General features: G+C 46.2%; 1 protein-coding gene across 4 annotated transcripts in view; it reads right to left on the reverse strand.

Moving 5' to 3' along the window:
* The window catches only part of BICRA (BRD4 interacting chromatin remodeling complex associated protein), a 58,734-nt gene extending 41,008 nt beyond the window's left edge, over positions 1-17,726 (reverse strand). Inside the window, exons 1-2 of one of the 4 annotated variants that reach the window (XM_083159849.1) lie at positions 17,487-17,726; positions 14,752-14,927 (exon numbers count right to left, since the gene is read on the reverse strand). In XM_083159849.1, coding sequence (XP_083015975.1) covers positions 14,752-14,767 — 16 coding nt within the window. In that variant the 5' untranslated portion in view covers positions 14,768-14,927; positions 17,487-17,726. Of the gene's footprint in view, positions 1-14,751; positions 14,928-16,428; positions 16,563-17,486 lie in introns of those variants that run through there. The other 3 variants (XM_083159850.1, XM_083159852.1, XM_083159851.1) reach the window with 3 other exon arrangements.
* Positions 17,727-18,867: the final 1,141 nt, after the last annotated feature.

The following is an 18,867-nucleotide window of genomic DNA, read 5'->3' on the forward strand; positions in this document are numbered from 1 at the left end:
AAATGTATGCACAGCACAGAGTACAATGACACATTACACTGAAATAAGCAGAGATCATTACTGCACAGAAACAAAACCATTGTACAGAGCAGGACACAGAAGCTATGGATAGGTAAATGTATGCACAGCAATGAGTACACTACAGCTGCGGATAGGTAAATGTATGCACAGCACAGAGTACACTACATATATTACACTGCAGCTACGAATAGGTAAATGTATGCACAGCACAGAGTACACGACACATATTACACTGCAGCTACAGATAGGTAAATGGGTACTTGTGAGTTATCCGGGCGTCCGATTTTAAAATCGGGTCGGATCGGGACATCGCATCGCATCGCATGCGACCATCGGATGCGATGCGATGCGATGCCCCGATTTTTCCATAGGAATCAATGTTAAAATGGACTGAGTCCATTTTAACATGGAATTCAATGGGAAAAAGGGGTCCTTTTCATACCCCTACTATCCAAGTGGGCATGGAGTTGGATATAAACCTGTGGCGAGCGTAGCGAGCCACCGAGCCCGAAGCGTGGCGAGCGTAGCGAGCCCCGCGAGGGGACACGGAATACCGTCCCCTCGCGGGGCTCGCTTCGCTCGCCACGCTTCGGGCTCGGTGGCTCGCTACGCTCGCCACAGGTTTATATCCAACTCCATGCCCACTTGGATAGTAGGGGTATGAAAAGGACCCCTTTTTCCATAGGAATCATTTTAACATTGATTCCTATGGAAAAATCGGGTCATCGCATCCGATGGTCGGATGCGATGCGATGCGATATCGTATCGCATCGCATCGGATTGTATGCCTTAACTTAAGGCATACAATCAAAAAATCGGGAGCCCGGATAACTCACAAGTACCGGTAAATGTATGCACAGCACAGAGTACACTACATATATTACACTGCAGCTACGAATAGGTAAATGTATGCACAGCACAGAGTACACGACACATATTACACTGCAGCTACAGATAGGTAAATGTATGCACAGCACAGAGCACACTACAAACACAGGTAACATAAAATAATGGCCTGAGGGCCGCACCCTTGAGGTTAATCTGTAACCAGGCCATACAATATCCAGGTGTTTCAGGCATGAGTGTAATACAGAGCATAAACGAAGACATTTATAGTTATATCACTGTAACACAAGTGATATCTGTGAATTATACAGGACTTCCGGGTATAAATCTGGGACCACAAGGATGATGAATCAGATTGGGCCACATGACTCTGACCAGGCTCCAGGTGGCTGCAAACACACCTGGCCAGCAGGGCAGTCTGGTACACCGGCCCAAAATCACCGTGATCCCAACATCTGGTTATTTACACCACTCACAATGCAGCATCTGAGCACTGTGGTAATAACTAACGTGACATTATACCGTATGTGCGGTCACCTTAACCCGAAGTGCAAAACCCAGTATGCATGTAATACATAGAATAGTGTATAATTGCGCAACAAAATTATAACCCCCCCCCCCCCCCAAAAAAATAACATGAAAATGTACTTGTGCGTTTACCTATGCACACACACACACACAGAAGGGGGCCCATGATGGGTCTAATGCAGGGCCGTGCAATTGAGGCCCTCCAGATTTTGAGGAACTACACATCCCAGGATGCTTTGCATTAGTTTTGCTATGTGGCCATGCTAAAACTGATGCAAGGCATGCTGGGATGTGTAGTTCCTCAACATCTGGAGGGCCGCAATTGCCCAGCCCTGGTCTAATGTATTATATACACTATAGGATTGCTGTTGAAAACTGCCTCTGACTTCAGACGCTAGCTGGGAAACCTACTGTCACCTCTCCCAAATTCCCACAGCATGTCAACAATACTGCAGCATTTGGGGCACTGCGAACGACACTGCATCTACAGATCTCCCTATGCGTAGTGCTCTGCAGATCTTTAAACATCGGTGAACTGCGGGGAAGGAAAAACAAAACATGTAACCGTGACCACCTCTGAATCAGACTCAGGGGTAGATGTATGAAGCAGTCATAGGATGGGAGAAGTGTGCCAGTTGGTAAGAGTGCCATCAGCTCTGAAGTAACATTGATCTGGTGCATTCTATAAATGTATACCTAGTAGCAGATGCCTCCACTGTTCTGCCTGATTCATACATCGGCCCCTCAGATTGGACACACCTTCACATTTGAGAAATCTCTCCCCAACTTTGGGTTAATTAAGGGCAACGTTCAGACTACTGTGTGTTACTGGGTACAGTGTGGGTGAGGGGAAGGTACAGGGAGCAATAGATTCACACCTGCCCCAACCCAACACCAGCCCTGAACTTAAAGGGGGAGAGAGAAATACAGGTCACAGTTATTAAAAGACAAATATGGAATAACGATGGGGGAGAGACAACCCTACCGGGGATGCAATCAGCATCCCAGCTGTCAGGATGCCAGCGTTTATTATACCGGCGATGTCATTCCGACTGTCCGAAGACAGGTCCCGGAACATCGAGTACATCAGGATTTCAACGCAGGAATAATGACAGCTGGCACCCAAATCGGTGAGTATGCAGGATTAGGTTACGGTGTCGGTATTCTGACCGCCAGTCATCCGTACGTAAATCCTCCCCCCATGCCAACCAGCCACATGTGTATCTTTTTCCCCCACATATGATACGCTGAAGAATGATATAAGTAATGTCACTAGTCCTTTACATGTTGCATTCTCGTAGATCGTGGTTCAGTCCCCTAAGGGGGGAAATTCAATTGAGAACAGAATCTAAAATAAAATAAAAGCTTGCAGCAGCTACTTTTTCCTATTCAATTATAGTAGAGAGAAAAAACCCTATATAAAATCTATGGGGCAGATGTATTAAGCGTTAACAAGAGAAATGCAAGGGTGATAAGGAGAGATAAACGTCCAGCCAATCAGCTCCTTACTGACTTCAAACACAGCCTGTAATATGGCAGTTAGCAGGTGATTGGCTGGACATTTATCTCTCTTTATTACCCTCGCGTTTATCTCTTGTTAAGGCTGAATACATCTGCCCCAAGTCTTAAGGCCCCCATACACTAGGGCGACTTGTCCTTAGGACAAGTCGCCCCCGACTTCCCCCTGAGCTTCCCCGGCTGCTCCCCGGGGGAGCTTGATTAGACTGGCACTTGATGTGCCATTTTTTACATGTGATAAATCGTCTCGATTTATCACATGTAAAAAAACCCGGGGAGCAGGGGGGGGGGGGGGGGGGCTGGGGACTCTGTGTCCCCCGCTGCTGGGGACGCTGCGGGGGACAGCGTCTGTGTCCCCCCAGCGTCTGTGCGGCGAGGCGGTAGAGGGAGCAGGGGGGCTGGGGACGCTGCGGGTGACACGTCTGTGTCCCCCCAGCGTCTGTGCAGCGAGGCGGTAGAGGGAGCAGGGGGGGCTGGGGACGCTGCGGGGGACACGTCTGTGTCCCCCCAGCGTCTGTGCGGCGAGGCGGGAGCAGGGGGGCTGGGGACGCTGCGGGTGACACGTCTGTGTCCCCCCAGCGTCTGTGCGGCGAGGCGGTAGAGGGAGCGGGGGTGGCTGGGGACGCTGCGGGGGACACAGGCGGCATAGAGCCGGGCAGGGGGAGCCGGCGGGAGCTGTCAATGGTAGAAAAAAAAAGCCTATACAATGAATGGGCTGCCTGTGATTGGCTGAGCGCTCTCTCAGCCAATTGCTGACTGGCTGAGAGAGCGCTCAGCCAATCACAGGCCGCCCATGCATTGTATGGGCTTTTTTTTTTTTTATTCAATACTGACAGCTCCCGCCGTCTCCCCCTGCGCAGCTCTATGCCGCCTGTGTCCCCCGCAGCGTCCCCAGCCCCCCCTGCTCCCTCTACCGCCGCACTAGGTCCCAAGTCGGGTGGTCGGACGTGCAGCAGGTCCGACCACCCGACGCAGATCCGATGCGCACGGGACCGCGCATCGGATCTGAGGGGACATCCAAACTAGCCGATTTTGGTCCGATTTCTGCCAGATCCGACTGATCTGGCAGAAATCTGACCAAAATCGGCTAGTGTATGGGGGCCTTTATTTCTTGCACCCCCAGCAAGTCTTGATTTTTACTACAATCACTACTTTAGAAAAAAATCAATGGCTGACCCCCCCCCCCCCCCCCCCCCCTTATCCTCCAATCAAGTGCTTATTAATCTAACTGATAACTTCCAATTGCTTAATCAGTCTGTAATTTCTCAACTTCCACAGCGGTGTCTTCAGCATCTGCAGCCGAGGACTACATATCTCAGCAGTCCCCTTCCCAGGAACTTCAGAAGCATGAATACTTGTGTTGGGAGAGTGTATACCCCGGTAATCCAAAATTGGTAGCAAGATTTTTTTTTTTTTTACTCTCTCCCAATTCAATTTCAACAGGCTACAGGCACATTTTTTTAATGAACACTGTACACAAGCTTTTAAAAAACATGAGTCTGTGTTCGGCACTTTGTTACCGTGTGATAAACGATACATACACATAGCGAGGAAAGCACTGCACTATTACATTACAGGAAGGACTAAAACAAGAACATGACTTCCTGACGGGCTGACAAGGCCATAAACTTCCTGGTTAGTTCCAGCTGAGCCTAGCAGAGATTCTATCCTACAATATGCCCACTTCCCCAATAGGTGATCACAACTTCCAGTCTGTATACTTCATGCTCCTCCCCCACGCTTCTCTTCATCCAGCGGATGATCCACTGTGTACATGATGCTGCTCCCCCACGCTTCTCTTCACCCAGCGGATGATCCACTGTGTACATGATGCTGCTCCCCCATGCTTCTCCTTATCCAGCAGGGGTTCCACACCGTGTACACAATACTACTCCCCCATGCTTCTCATCCAGCAAGGGTTCCACTCTGTACATAATACTACTATAGTCTCCAGACTTGTACCCCACACTTGACAAAATCATCCTAATGAACCACACTCAGTAGCAACATCTTGCACATGACAGTTAGAGGCCACTCAGGTATTTACAATGCTAGCACTAAAAGTACCACCATTAGCCTCAGCATAGCTCCATGGTGTACACTACATTACCAAACGGCCCTCAATAATATATGATCTGTAGTTTCCACCCACGTGTAGACTACTACCCCACTCACTTCTCAGCATCCTCTCAGCTGTGCCAACACCACCGTCAGAGATCTTACTACCACTATGCTTCTTATAATCACAGCAGTGCGCTCACACCAAGTAATCACTGCTCTCCCAATAATGCTCAATACCAGCTCAGGTGCGCTCTCTGCTCGCACCACTCCTGGGGTGTGAGCAGTAATACCACAAACTAGGACGGCGATGTGGTTTTGTGCTCTAGCATGGTGCAAACAGCATTGCGGGAGGCACTTAAGCTGGAAAATGATAGTACTCATGACACACCACACACACACACCTCTATCATCGTTGAAAGGATTAAAACAGGCTTTATACATTGATACATTGGGTACCAAGGCCTCTAAAAGGGGGTTCAATGGGGCTCCGTTGTTTTGTGTAACTATGAGGGACTTCATTTAAACATTTATATTTGGTAGTAGATGCTGCCATGTTGTATAGTTGGACTGGTTGATATCCCTTTACATTGCTTCAGTATGGCATTTTATTTGTATTTCTACTAACTGTGGCTTTTCATATTGCTCAGTGGCAATGTTTTGCAGTTTACATGTTGCAGTGCTATTTGTAGTATTGCCAAGTGAACTTTGTTCATGTATTTATTTTTGATATGTCTGATATGTATTAGGCATTCTATCTATTGCATTGTCATGACGTTTTTGATATTATGTGCATGCTGACTGTATATACCGGATTTTGTTTAGGTTTAATGTTGGCATGGTAACTGTCTTCTGGTGAGGTCACTTGTGGGCACCTGTTTCTGGAACTGGATGACCGCAGCGTGCACAGTGTAGTGTCTGTATATCATATATCTACCATAACATTCAATGCACCTGCCAAATATTGGGGTCAATTCAAATCAGTACGACTTATAGATTTCTGCCAGGGTGCAAGCAGAAATCTGACAAAAATAGGTCAGCGATGCTACTTTGTGCCCTAGTGGCGGGGCAATTTGTCTAAAGACCCCCATACACTAGTCCAACTTTTCTGAAGGACAAGTCGGAACTGGATTTCCCTTGAACTCCCCGGGAGTGGTTACATCCAATTTGGCACTTGATGCGCCACTTTTCTGCATGCGATTTATAGCTTGTAAAGGGACTACCGGGGAGCAGCCGTGGAAGTTCAAGAGAATCGGATGGGATAAATCACAGGTGCTAAAAAGCACCCACGATGTGCCGCTGATGGGTCTGATTCTGATTTATCCTATATGCTCCAGGTCCGACCTCTGACAGACCCAATGTGAACGGGAACGCACATCGGATCCAATCAGATGTAAAACACCTGCGATTTCTTGGCCCGATCCATTGGAATCGGGTAAAAACAGCCCAAATCAGACTAGTGTATGGGGGCCTTAAAAATGCCAGTCCTTGGGACTAAACACCTGGAATTCTCTGATTCCTCCGGGTGCTATTCACAGCGCGTTGAATTGTATCGACCCCATTGTTGAGGTCCCCTCTTGCTGCAAGAAAAGAAGGTATGCTTTGATATTGGTCACCAAGCCGTTAGCAGCAGATGCTCTAAGTCCAAGTCGCCACGTTAACCTAGAACATCTTACAGATCCTCATTAAGATTGAAATCTGGGGAATTTGGAGACCAAGTCAACAGCTTGTACTCTGTCACATACCCCAAACCACTCCTTAACCATGTTTGTAGTATGGCCAAGCGAATCTTCATGCTGAGAGGCCACTGCCATCAGGGAATACAGTTGCCATGATGGGTGCACGTGGGTCTGAAACGCCTTTCAGATCGTGGTCCGTATCGAATTAGCATCTACGTGAATAACAGGAACCAAGGTTCCCTGAGAAGAACATTGCCCAGAGCATTACACTACCTCCTCCATATGCTTGTCTTCTTCCCATAGTGCATCTTGGTGTCATCTCTTTTCCAGGTATACGATACACGCATCCAGCCGTTCAAAAGAAAGTGTGATTGATCAGACAAGGACACCACCTTCCATTGCACCACGGTCCAGTCCTGATAGACAGAGGTCAGCATCGGCAGCAAGCTGGCATTCATTGCGTGTTCCGACACCTTCATATCACAGCCTGCATGTACTTATTCTGCAGTTTGTGCTGCAGCAGTGTTTCCGAGGGATCAGACCAGGCAGGAAAGCCTTCGCTCCCCGCGCGGATCAGTGAGCCTTGGGTTCACATGACAGTGTTGCCGATTTATCGGTTGTTCTTCCTTGGACCATTTACGAAAGTACTGTACTAACCACAGCATCCAGAGAACACCCCACAACACCTGCCGTTTTGGCGATGCCTTGACCCAGTCATCTCAGTTTCTTTAACTTGACCATATTTCCTGCTTCCAACACATCAACTTCAAGACCTGACTGATAACTTGCTGCCTAGTATATACCACCTCCCCCCCCCTCCTTGACAGACGCCAATGTAACGGGATACTCAATGTTATTCACTTCACCTGTCAGCAGTTTAATGTGATGTGTGAATTTCTCAAGTCAAATAGTTTGGTCTGGAGCAGTTCTTCTCTCCCACAGATCTGAAGATTTCACCAACAAGGTAACTTTCAAGTGCTCAGACCGCAACGCATCAAGTCTGTTAATAATCCTGCCTCTCTGGTAATGCCATGGCATCCCCTGCAATCCGCGTGTCATGGTTGCCCACTTCATTTATGACCCATCGGAGGCTGTGCAAAACAAACAGATGCAGAGACCGGCCTAACCCATGTAAAAAGACAGCGTCTAAATATGTTATCCACATTGTGGCTGCAGTTGCCGACTATTCACACTATACATAAAATAATCAAAACAATATACGAGGCTTCCCCTGCACAAGCCAGCGACAAGGCAAGCAATACTACATCCAGCTATGGGAGTTATTTTACCCGTTTCCATTCAGGGAATTCATTTTCAGTGAGGTCTGAAATATCGTTACATGTAGGAAATATCCTGCTGCAGTAAGACACAGAAAGTGTTGGCTCATAATGACTGGAAAGTGACAACACGTAATTCTATAAATGATTATATAATACAGTTCCAGAGACATGGATACAGATAGAATAGGAATAAATACTACTAAGTACAGCATATAATAATGACAGGATGCTGCTTCCCAAACATCAGGGGCTGAGCAGAATCATGTAGAATTCAGAAGCCTGCAGAAACGGTTAAGGATCCAGGGAAGATGGGCATCAATGAAAGGGAATCCAAAGCATAAGTGTCACATCTGTTAGCTAGCTCCAGGAATTTATCCTGTCAATCCCGAATCCGACTGTCGGACTTTACTGACAGTCAGATTCATGTTCGTTTTCCACCTGTAACCGGATAGTCTGTATTCAGTGTTCACTGTGGAGTGCCAGAGTGGCCATGTTTTATCGGAGCCGGACACAAACTGGACAGTTAGGTGCCGTTTCCAACTATTCATATACAGTAGAGTATAGCAATTAAAACCATCTCAAGCCCTGGTAAGGATGCCCAAACCACATCCTTTTTGCACATTTCTACTCACATCTCAGGCGGCAACAAAAAGATTTCCCCCCCCCCCCCCACACACACCTGAAATGTGAATCAATTGAATTGCTCTGACCAACTAGTGGCAACCACTGAACTAAACCGAATAGTATCCAATAAGATTTATCGAACAGAAACGTAGATAAAAAAAAAAAGGAAAAACATTTCAATCACAGTGTGCAAACTATCAAGCATCACTAACACCAAGTATAGGTGAGGGGGGGGGGGGAGAGAGTCAGTTCTAGGTGATGGATAAAGATTGTCATTATGAAACCGCAAACAGCCTCCTTCTGCATAGCAAGCCAACCCCGTGGAGGTGCCCAGGAAAGCCTGCGGCTGCTGGAAATGCCCGCTTCATACACAGCCAGGCATAGCTTGGTGATCTGAATTCCCTCCATAGGCTGCTGTATAATCTGTTAAATTCAGGAGCTGCAAACCTCACATCCACACAGAATATGCAAGTAATACCTCATTATCCATAACTGAGGAATACGCTGCCAGCTTATTATTACCAATATCATCCTAATGCAGTACATACTTTTGAAACTTTCACCTGCAAAATGATGACATACCAAATCCAATGTTATTGTAATGTACTGTATGGAAGAGCCGTCACCCGGGATTGTATTGGCTTCTGCATAACATGATGTGCCCAAGTCACACCGCAGTCACTGCAATAGCAGCACGCAGACTGATCTGTTTTCTTTATTATAAAACGGTTTCCATAAACACTCACAGGCCATTCTCATCGTAGGGATGTAGCGCCCAGGTTAGGTACCCAAAGCTGTTCAATTGGCTGCATCACGCCCAGAACTTAACTAAGGAGCTACACCTCTGATAAGGGTTAAAAAAAAACTATCATCTACATTGTGACGGTCTGTATAGTCGAGTCACAAAGATCCGAGAGGACAGACTGCAGGAACAGGAACAGGCAATGACCTGAAGCAGACAGACAAGTAGCCAATAAGCAGGCCCAATGTTCTAACGGGACCAATTAGAAGACCCCAGATAAAGCCACTGACCAGAGCAAGAGGCATGAAGTCCCAGAACTACTCAAGCAGACGCTCAGTACGGGGAAACACCAAGACACATATGTGGTCATATTAACCCTTTGAGTGCCAAGGGAATTTGTCAATGTAGTCATTTTTTTATACAACATTTTTAATTTGAATTTATATAACAAATGCGGCACTCAAAGGGTTAAGGAATACATGGACCTAGCACCAAGAAGCCAAAGGGGCCTCATTACACAAAACCTATAAGAACAATACAGTAGGTACAGCATGGCACAATGAGAACCAAGAGACAAGTTTGGGGTACACAAGTCAGAACAGAGAGAGCCAAGGTATAATAGGGGTTGCACATAACATAGAACCATAAATGGATGGAATATGACAGCAGGCACAGAACAGGTATGATGTACCACTCACAGAACAAAGGGGGAAAGACAGGTGGTACAGTGTAGCAGGCACAGAACCAACGAGCAAGATAGGTGGTACTGTGTAGCTGGAACAGAACCAAGGGGAAAGACAGTTGGTACAGTGTAGCAGGCACAGGACCAAGGGGAAAGACAGGTGGTACAGTGTAGCAGGCACAGAACCAAGTGGAAAGACAGGTGTTACAGTGTAGTAGGCACAGAACCAAGGGGAAAGACAGGTGTTACAGTGTAGTAGGCACAGAACCAAGGGGAAAGACAGGTGTTACAGTGTAGTAGGCACAGAGCCAAGGGGAAAGACAGGTGTTACAGTGTAGCAGGCACAGAACCAAGGGGAAAGACAGGTGGTACAGTGTAGTAGGCACAGAACCAAGGGGAAAGACAGGTGTTACAGTGTAGTAGGCACAGAACCAAGGGGAAAGACAGGTGTTACAGTGTAGTAGGCACAGAGCCAAGGGGAAAGACAGGTGTTACAGTGTAGCAGGCACAGAACCAAGGGGAAAGACAGGTGGTACAGTGTAGTAGGCACAGAACCAAGGGGAAAGACAGGTGGTACAGTGTAGCAGGCACAGAACCAAGGAGAAAGACAGGTGGTACAGTGTAGCAGTAACAGAACCAAGGGGAAAGATAGGTGGTACAGTGTAGCAGGCAAAAAACCAAGGGGAAAGACAGGTGGTACAGTGTAGCAGGCACAGAACCAAGACAGGTGGTACAGTGTAGCATGGACAGAACCAAGGGAAAGACAGGTGTTACAGTGTAGCAGGCACAGAACCAAGGAGCAAGGCTGGTGGTACAGTTTAGCAGCCCGATACGATGTGTGCTATGAGATGCGCGCTCTTACGGCGTCTCATTGTACAGTACAAAAAGTATGTGCTGCACTGTTTTGTACTGTCTTTTTATAGCATTACATGCACATAGCATGCAATGCTAATTTAGCACAAAACGCATGGCAGTATCGGGACGTGTATGGGCACCTGTACAGTGTACCACTCACAGAACCAAGGGGCAAGACAGGTGGTACAGTGTAACACACACAGAACCCAGAAAGATGTATCGAACACAACAGACATAGACTGAAGAAGGGGGTCTGCCGGAAAAGCGAGGCACATGCAATCCAGAAATCAGGCATGCAGTCATGGCCAGAGCCAAGAAACACTTGTGGGTTCACATACATTACATAACGGAACAGACACAGGGTACCATCATCACTGAGTTTATATATATATATATTCATGCAAAGGATAACGTCACTCCAGGTACTTTTTTCAGCAATGATTTACTGCTGGTCTACAGTGTTTCGGGCTGGAGCCCGTCTTCAGGACATAAACAGTATTATACATTTGCTAAAGATGTTACTTATAGCTGAATATTATATATATATATATATATATATATGTACTTGTGAGTTATCCGGGCGCCCGATTTCAAAATCGGGTCGGATCGGGACATCGCATCGCATGCGACCATCGGTGCGATGCGATGACCCGATTTTTCCATAGGAATTAATGTTAAAATGGACTGAGTCCATTTTAACATGGAATTCAATGGGAAAAAGGGGTCCTTTTCATACCCCTACTATCCAAGTGGGCATGGAGTTGGATATAAACCTGTGGCGAGCGTAGCGAGCCACCGAGCCCGAAGCGTGGCGAGCGTAGCGAGCCCCGCGAGGGGACACGGAATACCGTCCGCTCGCCACGCTTCGGGCTCGGTGGCTCGCTACGCTCGCCACAGGTTTATATCCAACTCCATGCCCACTTGGATAGTAGGGGTATGAAAAGGACCCCTTTTTCCATAGGAATCATTTTAACATGGATTCCTATGGAAAAATCGGGTCATCGCATCCGATGGTCGCATGCGATGCGATGCGATATCGCATCGCATCTGATTGTATGCCTTAACTTAAGGCATACAATCAAAAAATCGGGCGCCCGGATAACTCACAAGTACCTATATATATATATATATACACACATTTTTCAGATGAACACGTATGCTGCTATGGGCAACATGACCTTTTAATTTTTAGAAGCTTTAGTTTAGTTTGGCGATTCAATTTAGGGACTCAGCCCAGGAGCTATTCAATCAATGGCATTGATGGACACATTTCCACACAGATTAGCCATGCAAAGTAACTTCTCCCGTGCCAAGCCCGGCCATCATGGACAGCCCTAAAGCCTCCTTTACGCAGACTTCTTCTTGCACCTCTGGAGGGTGTGAGCAAATACCCGCAATAAGTGCAGCCTCGGGGCTGGTCGTGCACATCACTTGATTAGCTCCCAGGCACTTCAGACAGGAGCTAAATTGCCACTAAAAATTGATTTGTTCCGTAAGAACACAATGCAGACTCCACAAATCACACATAAGATACACACAACAGATGATTCAAACATAGGGGGGGTGAGTCCGTTGTTATATCGGGAGTCCAAAGTAATGGTCCCTATTGAAGCAATTCAATTATTACTACGATACGGCGTCCATTAATTTTGGACAATTTAATTGCTCTAAGCAACCATTAGTAAAACAATTCCCTCCCATAATGTTATACAAACACCCATTCCACATATAAATGAATCGCACACCATATCTAAAAGATAGCATTAGGTCTGTTCTCAGGGCACGTACACACTAGACGATACATCGTTAACAATATGAACGATAACTATATTGCTAACGATACATCATTCATGTCATCTAGCGTGTACGCTCAATATCGTTAATGCGCCAGTTGCTAAAGATTCCCTCTGTCGTAAGTACACGGAGCTCAGTCTTGACTACAAGGTCAGCGACTGCATGAGGGGGGACAGACAAAGTCATGATCGATATTGTCCATAATGTGCAATTGCCAACACTATCGCTGACGGAGCGATGTCGTCTATGTGTATGGGATTTAAGGATATCCACATGCAATATATTCAGTTGTTCTGACTTAACATTCTGGACTGTTACGATGTCTTACGGTTTGAGAAACACGGCTGTAATATAGAAATATACAGTCTCAAATCCCAATCTAACATCCAATAGGTAACTGAGAGAATGGTATTGCCAGGGCTATTTTTCAGCAGGCTCCAGCAGGAACTGAGGCCCTTATTCTAGTTCACTCTTTCTGACAAAATATTTATTAGATGGACAAAACCATGTGCACTGCAGGTGAGGCAGGTGTAAAACCCCACCCAAATCTAACTATCTCTGCACAAGTAACACCTGCCTCACCTGCAGTGCACATGGTTTTGTCCATCTAAGAAATATTTTGTCAGAAAGAGTGAAATAGAATAAGGGCCTCAGTTCCTGCTGGAGCCTGCTGAAAAATAGCCCTGGGTATTGCTGGATGCATACCGTAGATTGTGGTTAAAGTATGGTATGCAAATAGGCAAAATAAAAACAATGACTAATAAGCCAATTTCTGTCTGTGACTAAGGATGTGATGTGGGAGAAACTTCTACAGAAATATGGCAACATTCAGGCAATAACTAGAGAAAAGTATGGTGCGGGCCATCTTCTTGGACTCTTCCTTTACTGGGGCCCTTTTTCTTGTTACAAACATCATCTTGACCTAAATAACGTCTCCTTTTTTGAAAGAGAGTAATGGCCTCATACAATGTGGCGCCTTCTCCTCCGTGACCGCGCATTGCATTGGACCTGCTGTCACTCACCTTCAATTAGGGCTCTTGTCCTGCAATTAATCACCGCAATGGTGGGAAAAGAACCCAAATTGCAGGTGAATTGCAGTGTATGGGGGGGGGGGGGTTAATTAACTGAACACATCAGATGCTAAAGGGGCCTACACATGGTGACACTGCTGAGCGATGTGAGCAATGTAGACCACTCAGCACAAAGCGCTGCACAACAATGTGTCAGCGCTGTGTGGTGAGCGATCTGTCAGGGCCAGTAATCTCCGGTGAGAGCACTGCCCCCGACCCTGGTGATTTAACTAGATTTATCCAGCATGCAGGATATTACTCCCCGGGCGATAGCAAGGTAGGGGCGATGTACGGGCATTTTCTAAGCAATCTAATCACATCGCTTAGAAAATGCCCTGAAATAGCTCCATGTGTAGGACCCTTAACACCCAGAATGTGCCACTGTCAATACCTGAACAACCCCCAAGTAACCAGAGTTTAAATGAGGGTAAGTGGCGAGGCCCGGATGCGCACATAATACAGTAGCATTGCATGTTTTCCCTCCCACTACCAGGAATGGCTAATATGTGCACAGCAGGGCAATGTCATAATGTCGCCAGCAATTTGCTTTGTATTAAAGTTTTTGTTGTTTTAATACACGGACGACACTCGCTATGTGTAAACCGCGCAAAGGAACCTCACAATGCCGACAATGGGGCCCAAATGGGTTTAATTATATTTACAGCATTTTACACATGCGGGTTTGATAGCTGCAGACATTCGGCTTACCAGCATGTTCAATGTTCTAACACACACATGGCTAAATGGTTCTAAGCATAATTAAAATAGTGACATACTGACTTAAAACATAGTGACTATCTACCGTACCCAACCAGAGGTTTGGCGGTTGTAGAGTTTTTATGTTCTCCCTGTGTTTATTCCCAATAATTGGATTCGAACAAAAGACGACTTGTGTGCGTGTGCATGATAAGGGAGGTGTCACAATAGTAATGCCCATATCAACCAATCTGCTAGTACCTATCATTTTATAGATTTGATAAATGATAGCAGCGGATTAGTTGCTATTGACAATGTCTCTTGGATACATTCTTTATCTAAGGCTCGGATACATTACCAACACGTTGCCGCATTTCCGGATCCACGAGAATCGGGAATATTAAACAAATCTTGATTCCCGCATCCCGCCTGAAACCGTCAGGGTCGGCAAATCGGGATTGTTAGAGTGAAGAATCTGATGAATAGTCAGACATCGATGGTTGTCGTTCAAGTCAGGAAATCTGGGCCTTTAGACTGTAAAGGGGAGATTCAATTAACTGCAATGTGTAACTCCATATATTGCCTGGGCAAACTGCGATGGAAGTCAGTTGCCCAGCTACTCTCATTTGTATGCACAACTCTATAATACCGCTTACACATCGCAATGCCACATCGGACCCGGGATCTTAATCCCGGCTCCGGGACTTTCACACTAAACCCGGGTGGCCCATTATACACAGGGCGACCCCGGTTTAACTCTTCTTATAAACCAAGTCAAATTGACATGTTGGTCAACCCAGGTTATTAAGTTTGGTGTTTTCACACCGCAACTCTACCCGGGTTGACCAGGTAGCTATCCAGCAATAACCCAGGTTTTAACTGCGATGTGAAGGTGTATGAGCTGCAAGGCAAAGCAGGTGGTAACAAGGTGCCAGAGTTCTGACCATTTACCATCACCTTGAAATAAGCTTCACTAATTAAGTGTTAAACATTGTAAATATTAACTTGGGGTACAATTGTCACCGCACATCATTTGCAGCCCTCCATGAATATATCACTTCCACATCTAATACAGAACAACCTTTTCATTCATAACTACAAAGACCACATAAAAGCAGCACAAATCAGCCTGAGAGCACATATGCAACAATGCAGTTTTGCCGCCAGTATATGAGAGGTGGGGGTCAAGTCCAACCACCCAGACCCAGTTCTGTTTAGTAGTGCCCTGATTTGTCCTCATATGAACTTTGGATACCCAAGTACATTATTCTGATCAATATATACACCGCGGATCACCAGCTCCAAACTGTCGCAATATGCTCATCTCCCAATCCCAATGTTTTACCTCATTTGCTCACCCGAGAACACCTGTGATTTTTTATTTTCTTTTTTTAGTGATACAATGCTGACATATACTGTAATAAGGTTTGGTAATAAATGAAAGTGAAAGGGAAAAAAAAAGGAGGACACTTGGGTTAAGAAACAATCAAAACACAAAAAAAACACTACAGGCCCTCAATATGCCACAACAACAAATATAGCATTCTATAATGTAGCTTTCACATCACATAAAACATTTTGAAACGTTTTGAAAAACTGTAATTTTAAATGGTATTTTAAACGGGTCTAGTGTTCATATTGCAGCAGATTACCATTTAAAAATACCGTTTAAGTTCCATTCACATCACCAGTCAAGCCGTTTAACCTCTGAACACGTTTCTACCCACAGCTTATTTCCTGGTTCAGGGAAGGGACACAAGACAAGGGACAGCCTATCACAGTGCTCTAACCTTTATTTTTTACTAAATACCATTTCAGTGCCATTCAGACAGCACAAAAAACGGCTCTGAATTGGCTTTAAAACGGGTAGGACTCTGCTTTTTAAACGTTTTGAAATACCAGTTAACTTTAAATGGTATTTCAACTATGACACTTTCACACTGCAGCCTTAAACGTTTTAAAAGGAAAAAAAACGGCAATTTACCGTTTTAAAAGTGTGATGTGAAAGCTACATAAGAACAATCAAAATATTTACCTAGAAGAAACTCATGCTGCTGTAATGCAAAGGAAATACTCGCTCTTCCTATAAATGACAAGTCGTCTTCGTAGTGCATTAGCATTTTATTTCTGATGCCTTATTTAGTTTAATATCCTCACACTCACTGGATGTGATACTGAAAACTACAGCAAATACATCAATGACATGTAAAAGAACTGCTATCAAAAATAAAACAAAGAGGTATTGGCCGGACAGCCTCATAGCAGATAAGTTTGGGAAATGTTAATATGGGGGGGGTTTACACCCCCTTAAAGACACAATATATAGAAGGCAGTCAGACCCTGCACCAAATAAGACCAACACAAAAAAAAAAAAAAGTAATGAGTTTGCAGGAAGGACCCTTCCTCTTACAACACACAGGATCCCTGTGTACAGTATAATACCAAGCGCAATCACAGCAATGGGACTTCTGTGCCACCAGCACCCAATAATGACACACACTATAATATATATATATATATATATATATATATATATATATATATATATATATATATATATATATATATGCCATGGACATGTTTGCAGTCTGTGCAGTGAAGCCTCTCTTCTCCCACCATACAGGATCTCTGGGTACAGTGCAAATGCAATACCAATGCAATGGCAGGAGAGTGGCTCAGTGCCACCAGTGCCCACTGTGTTGGTGTGTGTGTATATATAGGTGTATGTAGATCTGTGTGTATACAGTCTGTGTTTGCAATGCAGAGAGTGGGCGCTGATAAGAAGGCCACAGACCAGGGGGCACCATGCCACCAGCCGTGCAGAGCACCCCTATAGCACCCAGGAGGGGCCCCCCGCCACCCCGCATCCCATCCCATGCACAGCCCCTTCCATCCTGCAGACGTGACAGGGAGAGCCCCTGCTCTGAGATGGAGAGAGGGGGGTGAGCTGCAGGCGAGCAGGGCTGGGTGCTGGGTGCATGGGGGGTGGCGGCTGCTCCCCCGCTCCCCCCATCCCCGGCTGCCGGTGAGGGTGCAGGTAACGCAGACTTATACACATTTAAAGAGAAATTGCTACAATTGTAACAAACTCACCGCGGTGTTTGAGCAGCAGTCGGCCCGGGGTCTCCGAGTCATCCCAGCACGGGCTCTCAATGCAGGACCCAAGTGGCCTAGACACATAGAGGGTTAGCGCGAAGCCTGACGGCAGCCGGGTCCGTGCGGCGGAGGGGAGCGCCCCCCTATGGCCCCGTGAGCCCGGGTGGGGGATATCACCCGCACTTAATACAACTTATTTATTTAAGGGGGGAAAAAAACGATCGCGGAGGAATATTTATTTTATTATTTACTTCCCACTCAGCTGCTGTGTCCCCTCCCCGCTCCCTCCGCCTCCTCCTACCACACAATGGAATCCACCCAGAGAGGGAGGGGCTGCTACCTAACCTTTATACACGCACACACACAGCCCTCCGAGTCCCTGCACTGACTGCACTCACACTGACTGGGTATTGCTGCTCTGCTGCTGGGAGCTATACTTACTGCTTGCCTCACACGGGGCTGCTACTAGCTGCTGCTGCTGATACGATCATTAGGTCGACATGCATCTGGTCGACCACTGAAGGATGACACATTAAATAGGTTGACATGGCTAAGGTCAACAGAGTTGGAAGGTTGACACAAGCATTAGGTCAACTGTCAAAAGGTCGACATGAATTGTTTTATTTATTTTTAAGTCGACATGTGCCGACAGGTGGTATTTCATACCCTGCCATGAGGGAGAATGGAATAGACAGGCACAGAGCCCGAAGCATGGAAAGCGCAGTGGTACACTTTGACGGTGTCCATGTTGACTATGTCAACATTCTGGACAGATAAAAGTGAAAAACTAATGTTGACCCTTTGACTGTCGACCTTCCCATTGTCTACCCAATGCTTTTGTCGACCTTCCAACCCTGTCAACCTTAGCCATGTTGACCTATTTCATGTGTCCACCTAAGCCAAGTCGGCCCTCAGTGGGCAACCCAAAGCATGTTGACGTAATATGGGTCTACCCAATGACCCATACCCTGCTGCTGATGTTACTGCTTCCTCTGGGTGTTCCCTGTGTAGCTGTGTGCAAATGTCACTGGTTCCAGTTCTAGGTCTACAGTCAATCGGTAAATCTCTATTGGTCGACATGGTCAAAAGGTTGACATGGTAATCGTCGACACATGAAAAGTTGAGAATAGTAAAGTTTGCCATGCGAAGCACCATGTTGGAAGCATGGTGAGTGAAGCAATACACTAATTGGGGTCAGTGTTGACAGATCCCATGTGTTATCACATAGGGATGCGGTCAAAATCCCAGTGGTCGGAGTCCCGACGGTCGAAATACCGACGCCGGAATTCCGACCGCCGCAATGCTGGCACTGTGTCCCTCTATGGGTGTCCATGACACCCATAGAGGGAGAACAAAATAGTGTGCCGAGCGTAGCGAG

This window comes from Crinia signifera, chromosome 9 (assembly GCF_055691185.1).
Source record: "Crinia signifera chromosome 9, ASM5569118v1, whole genome shotgun sequence".
NCBI classification, from domain to species: domain Eukaryota; kingdom Metazoa; phylum Chordata; class Amphibia; order Anura; family Myobatrachidae; genus Crinia; species Crinia signifera.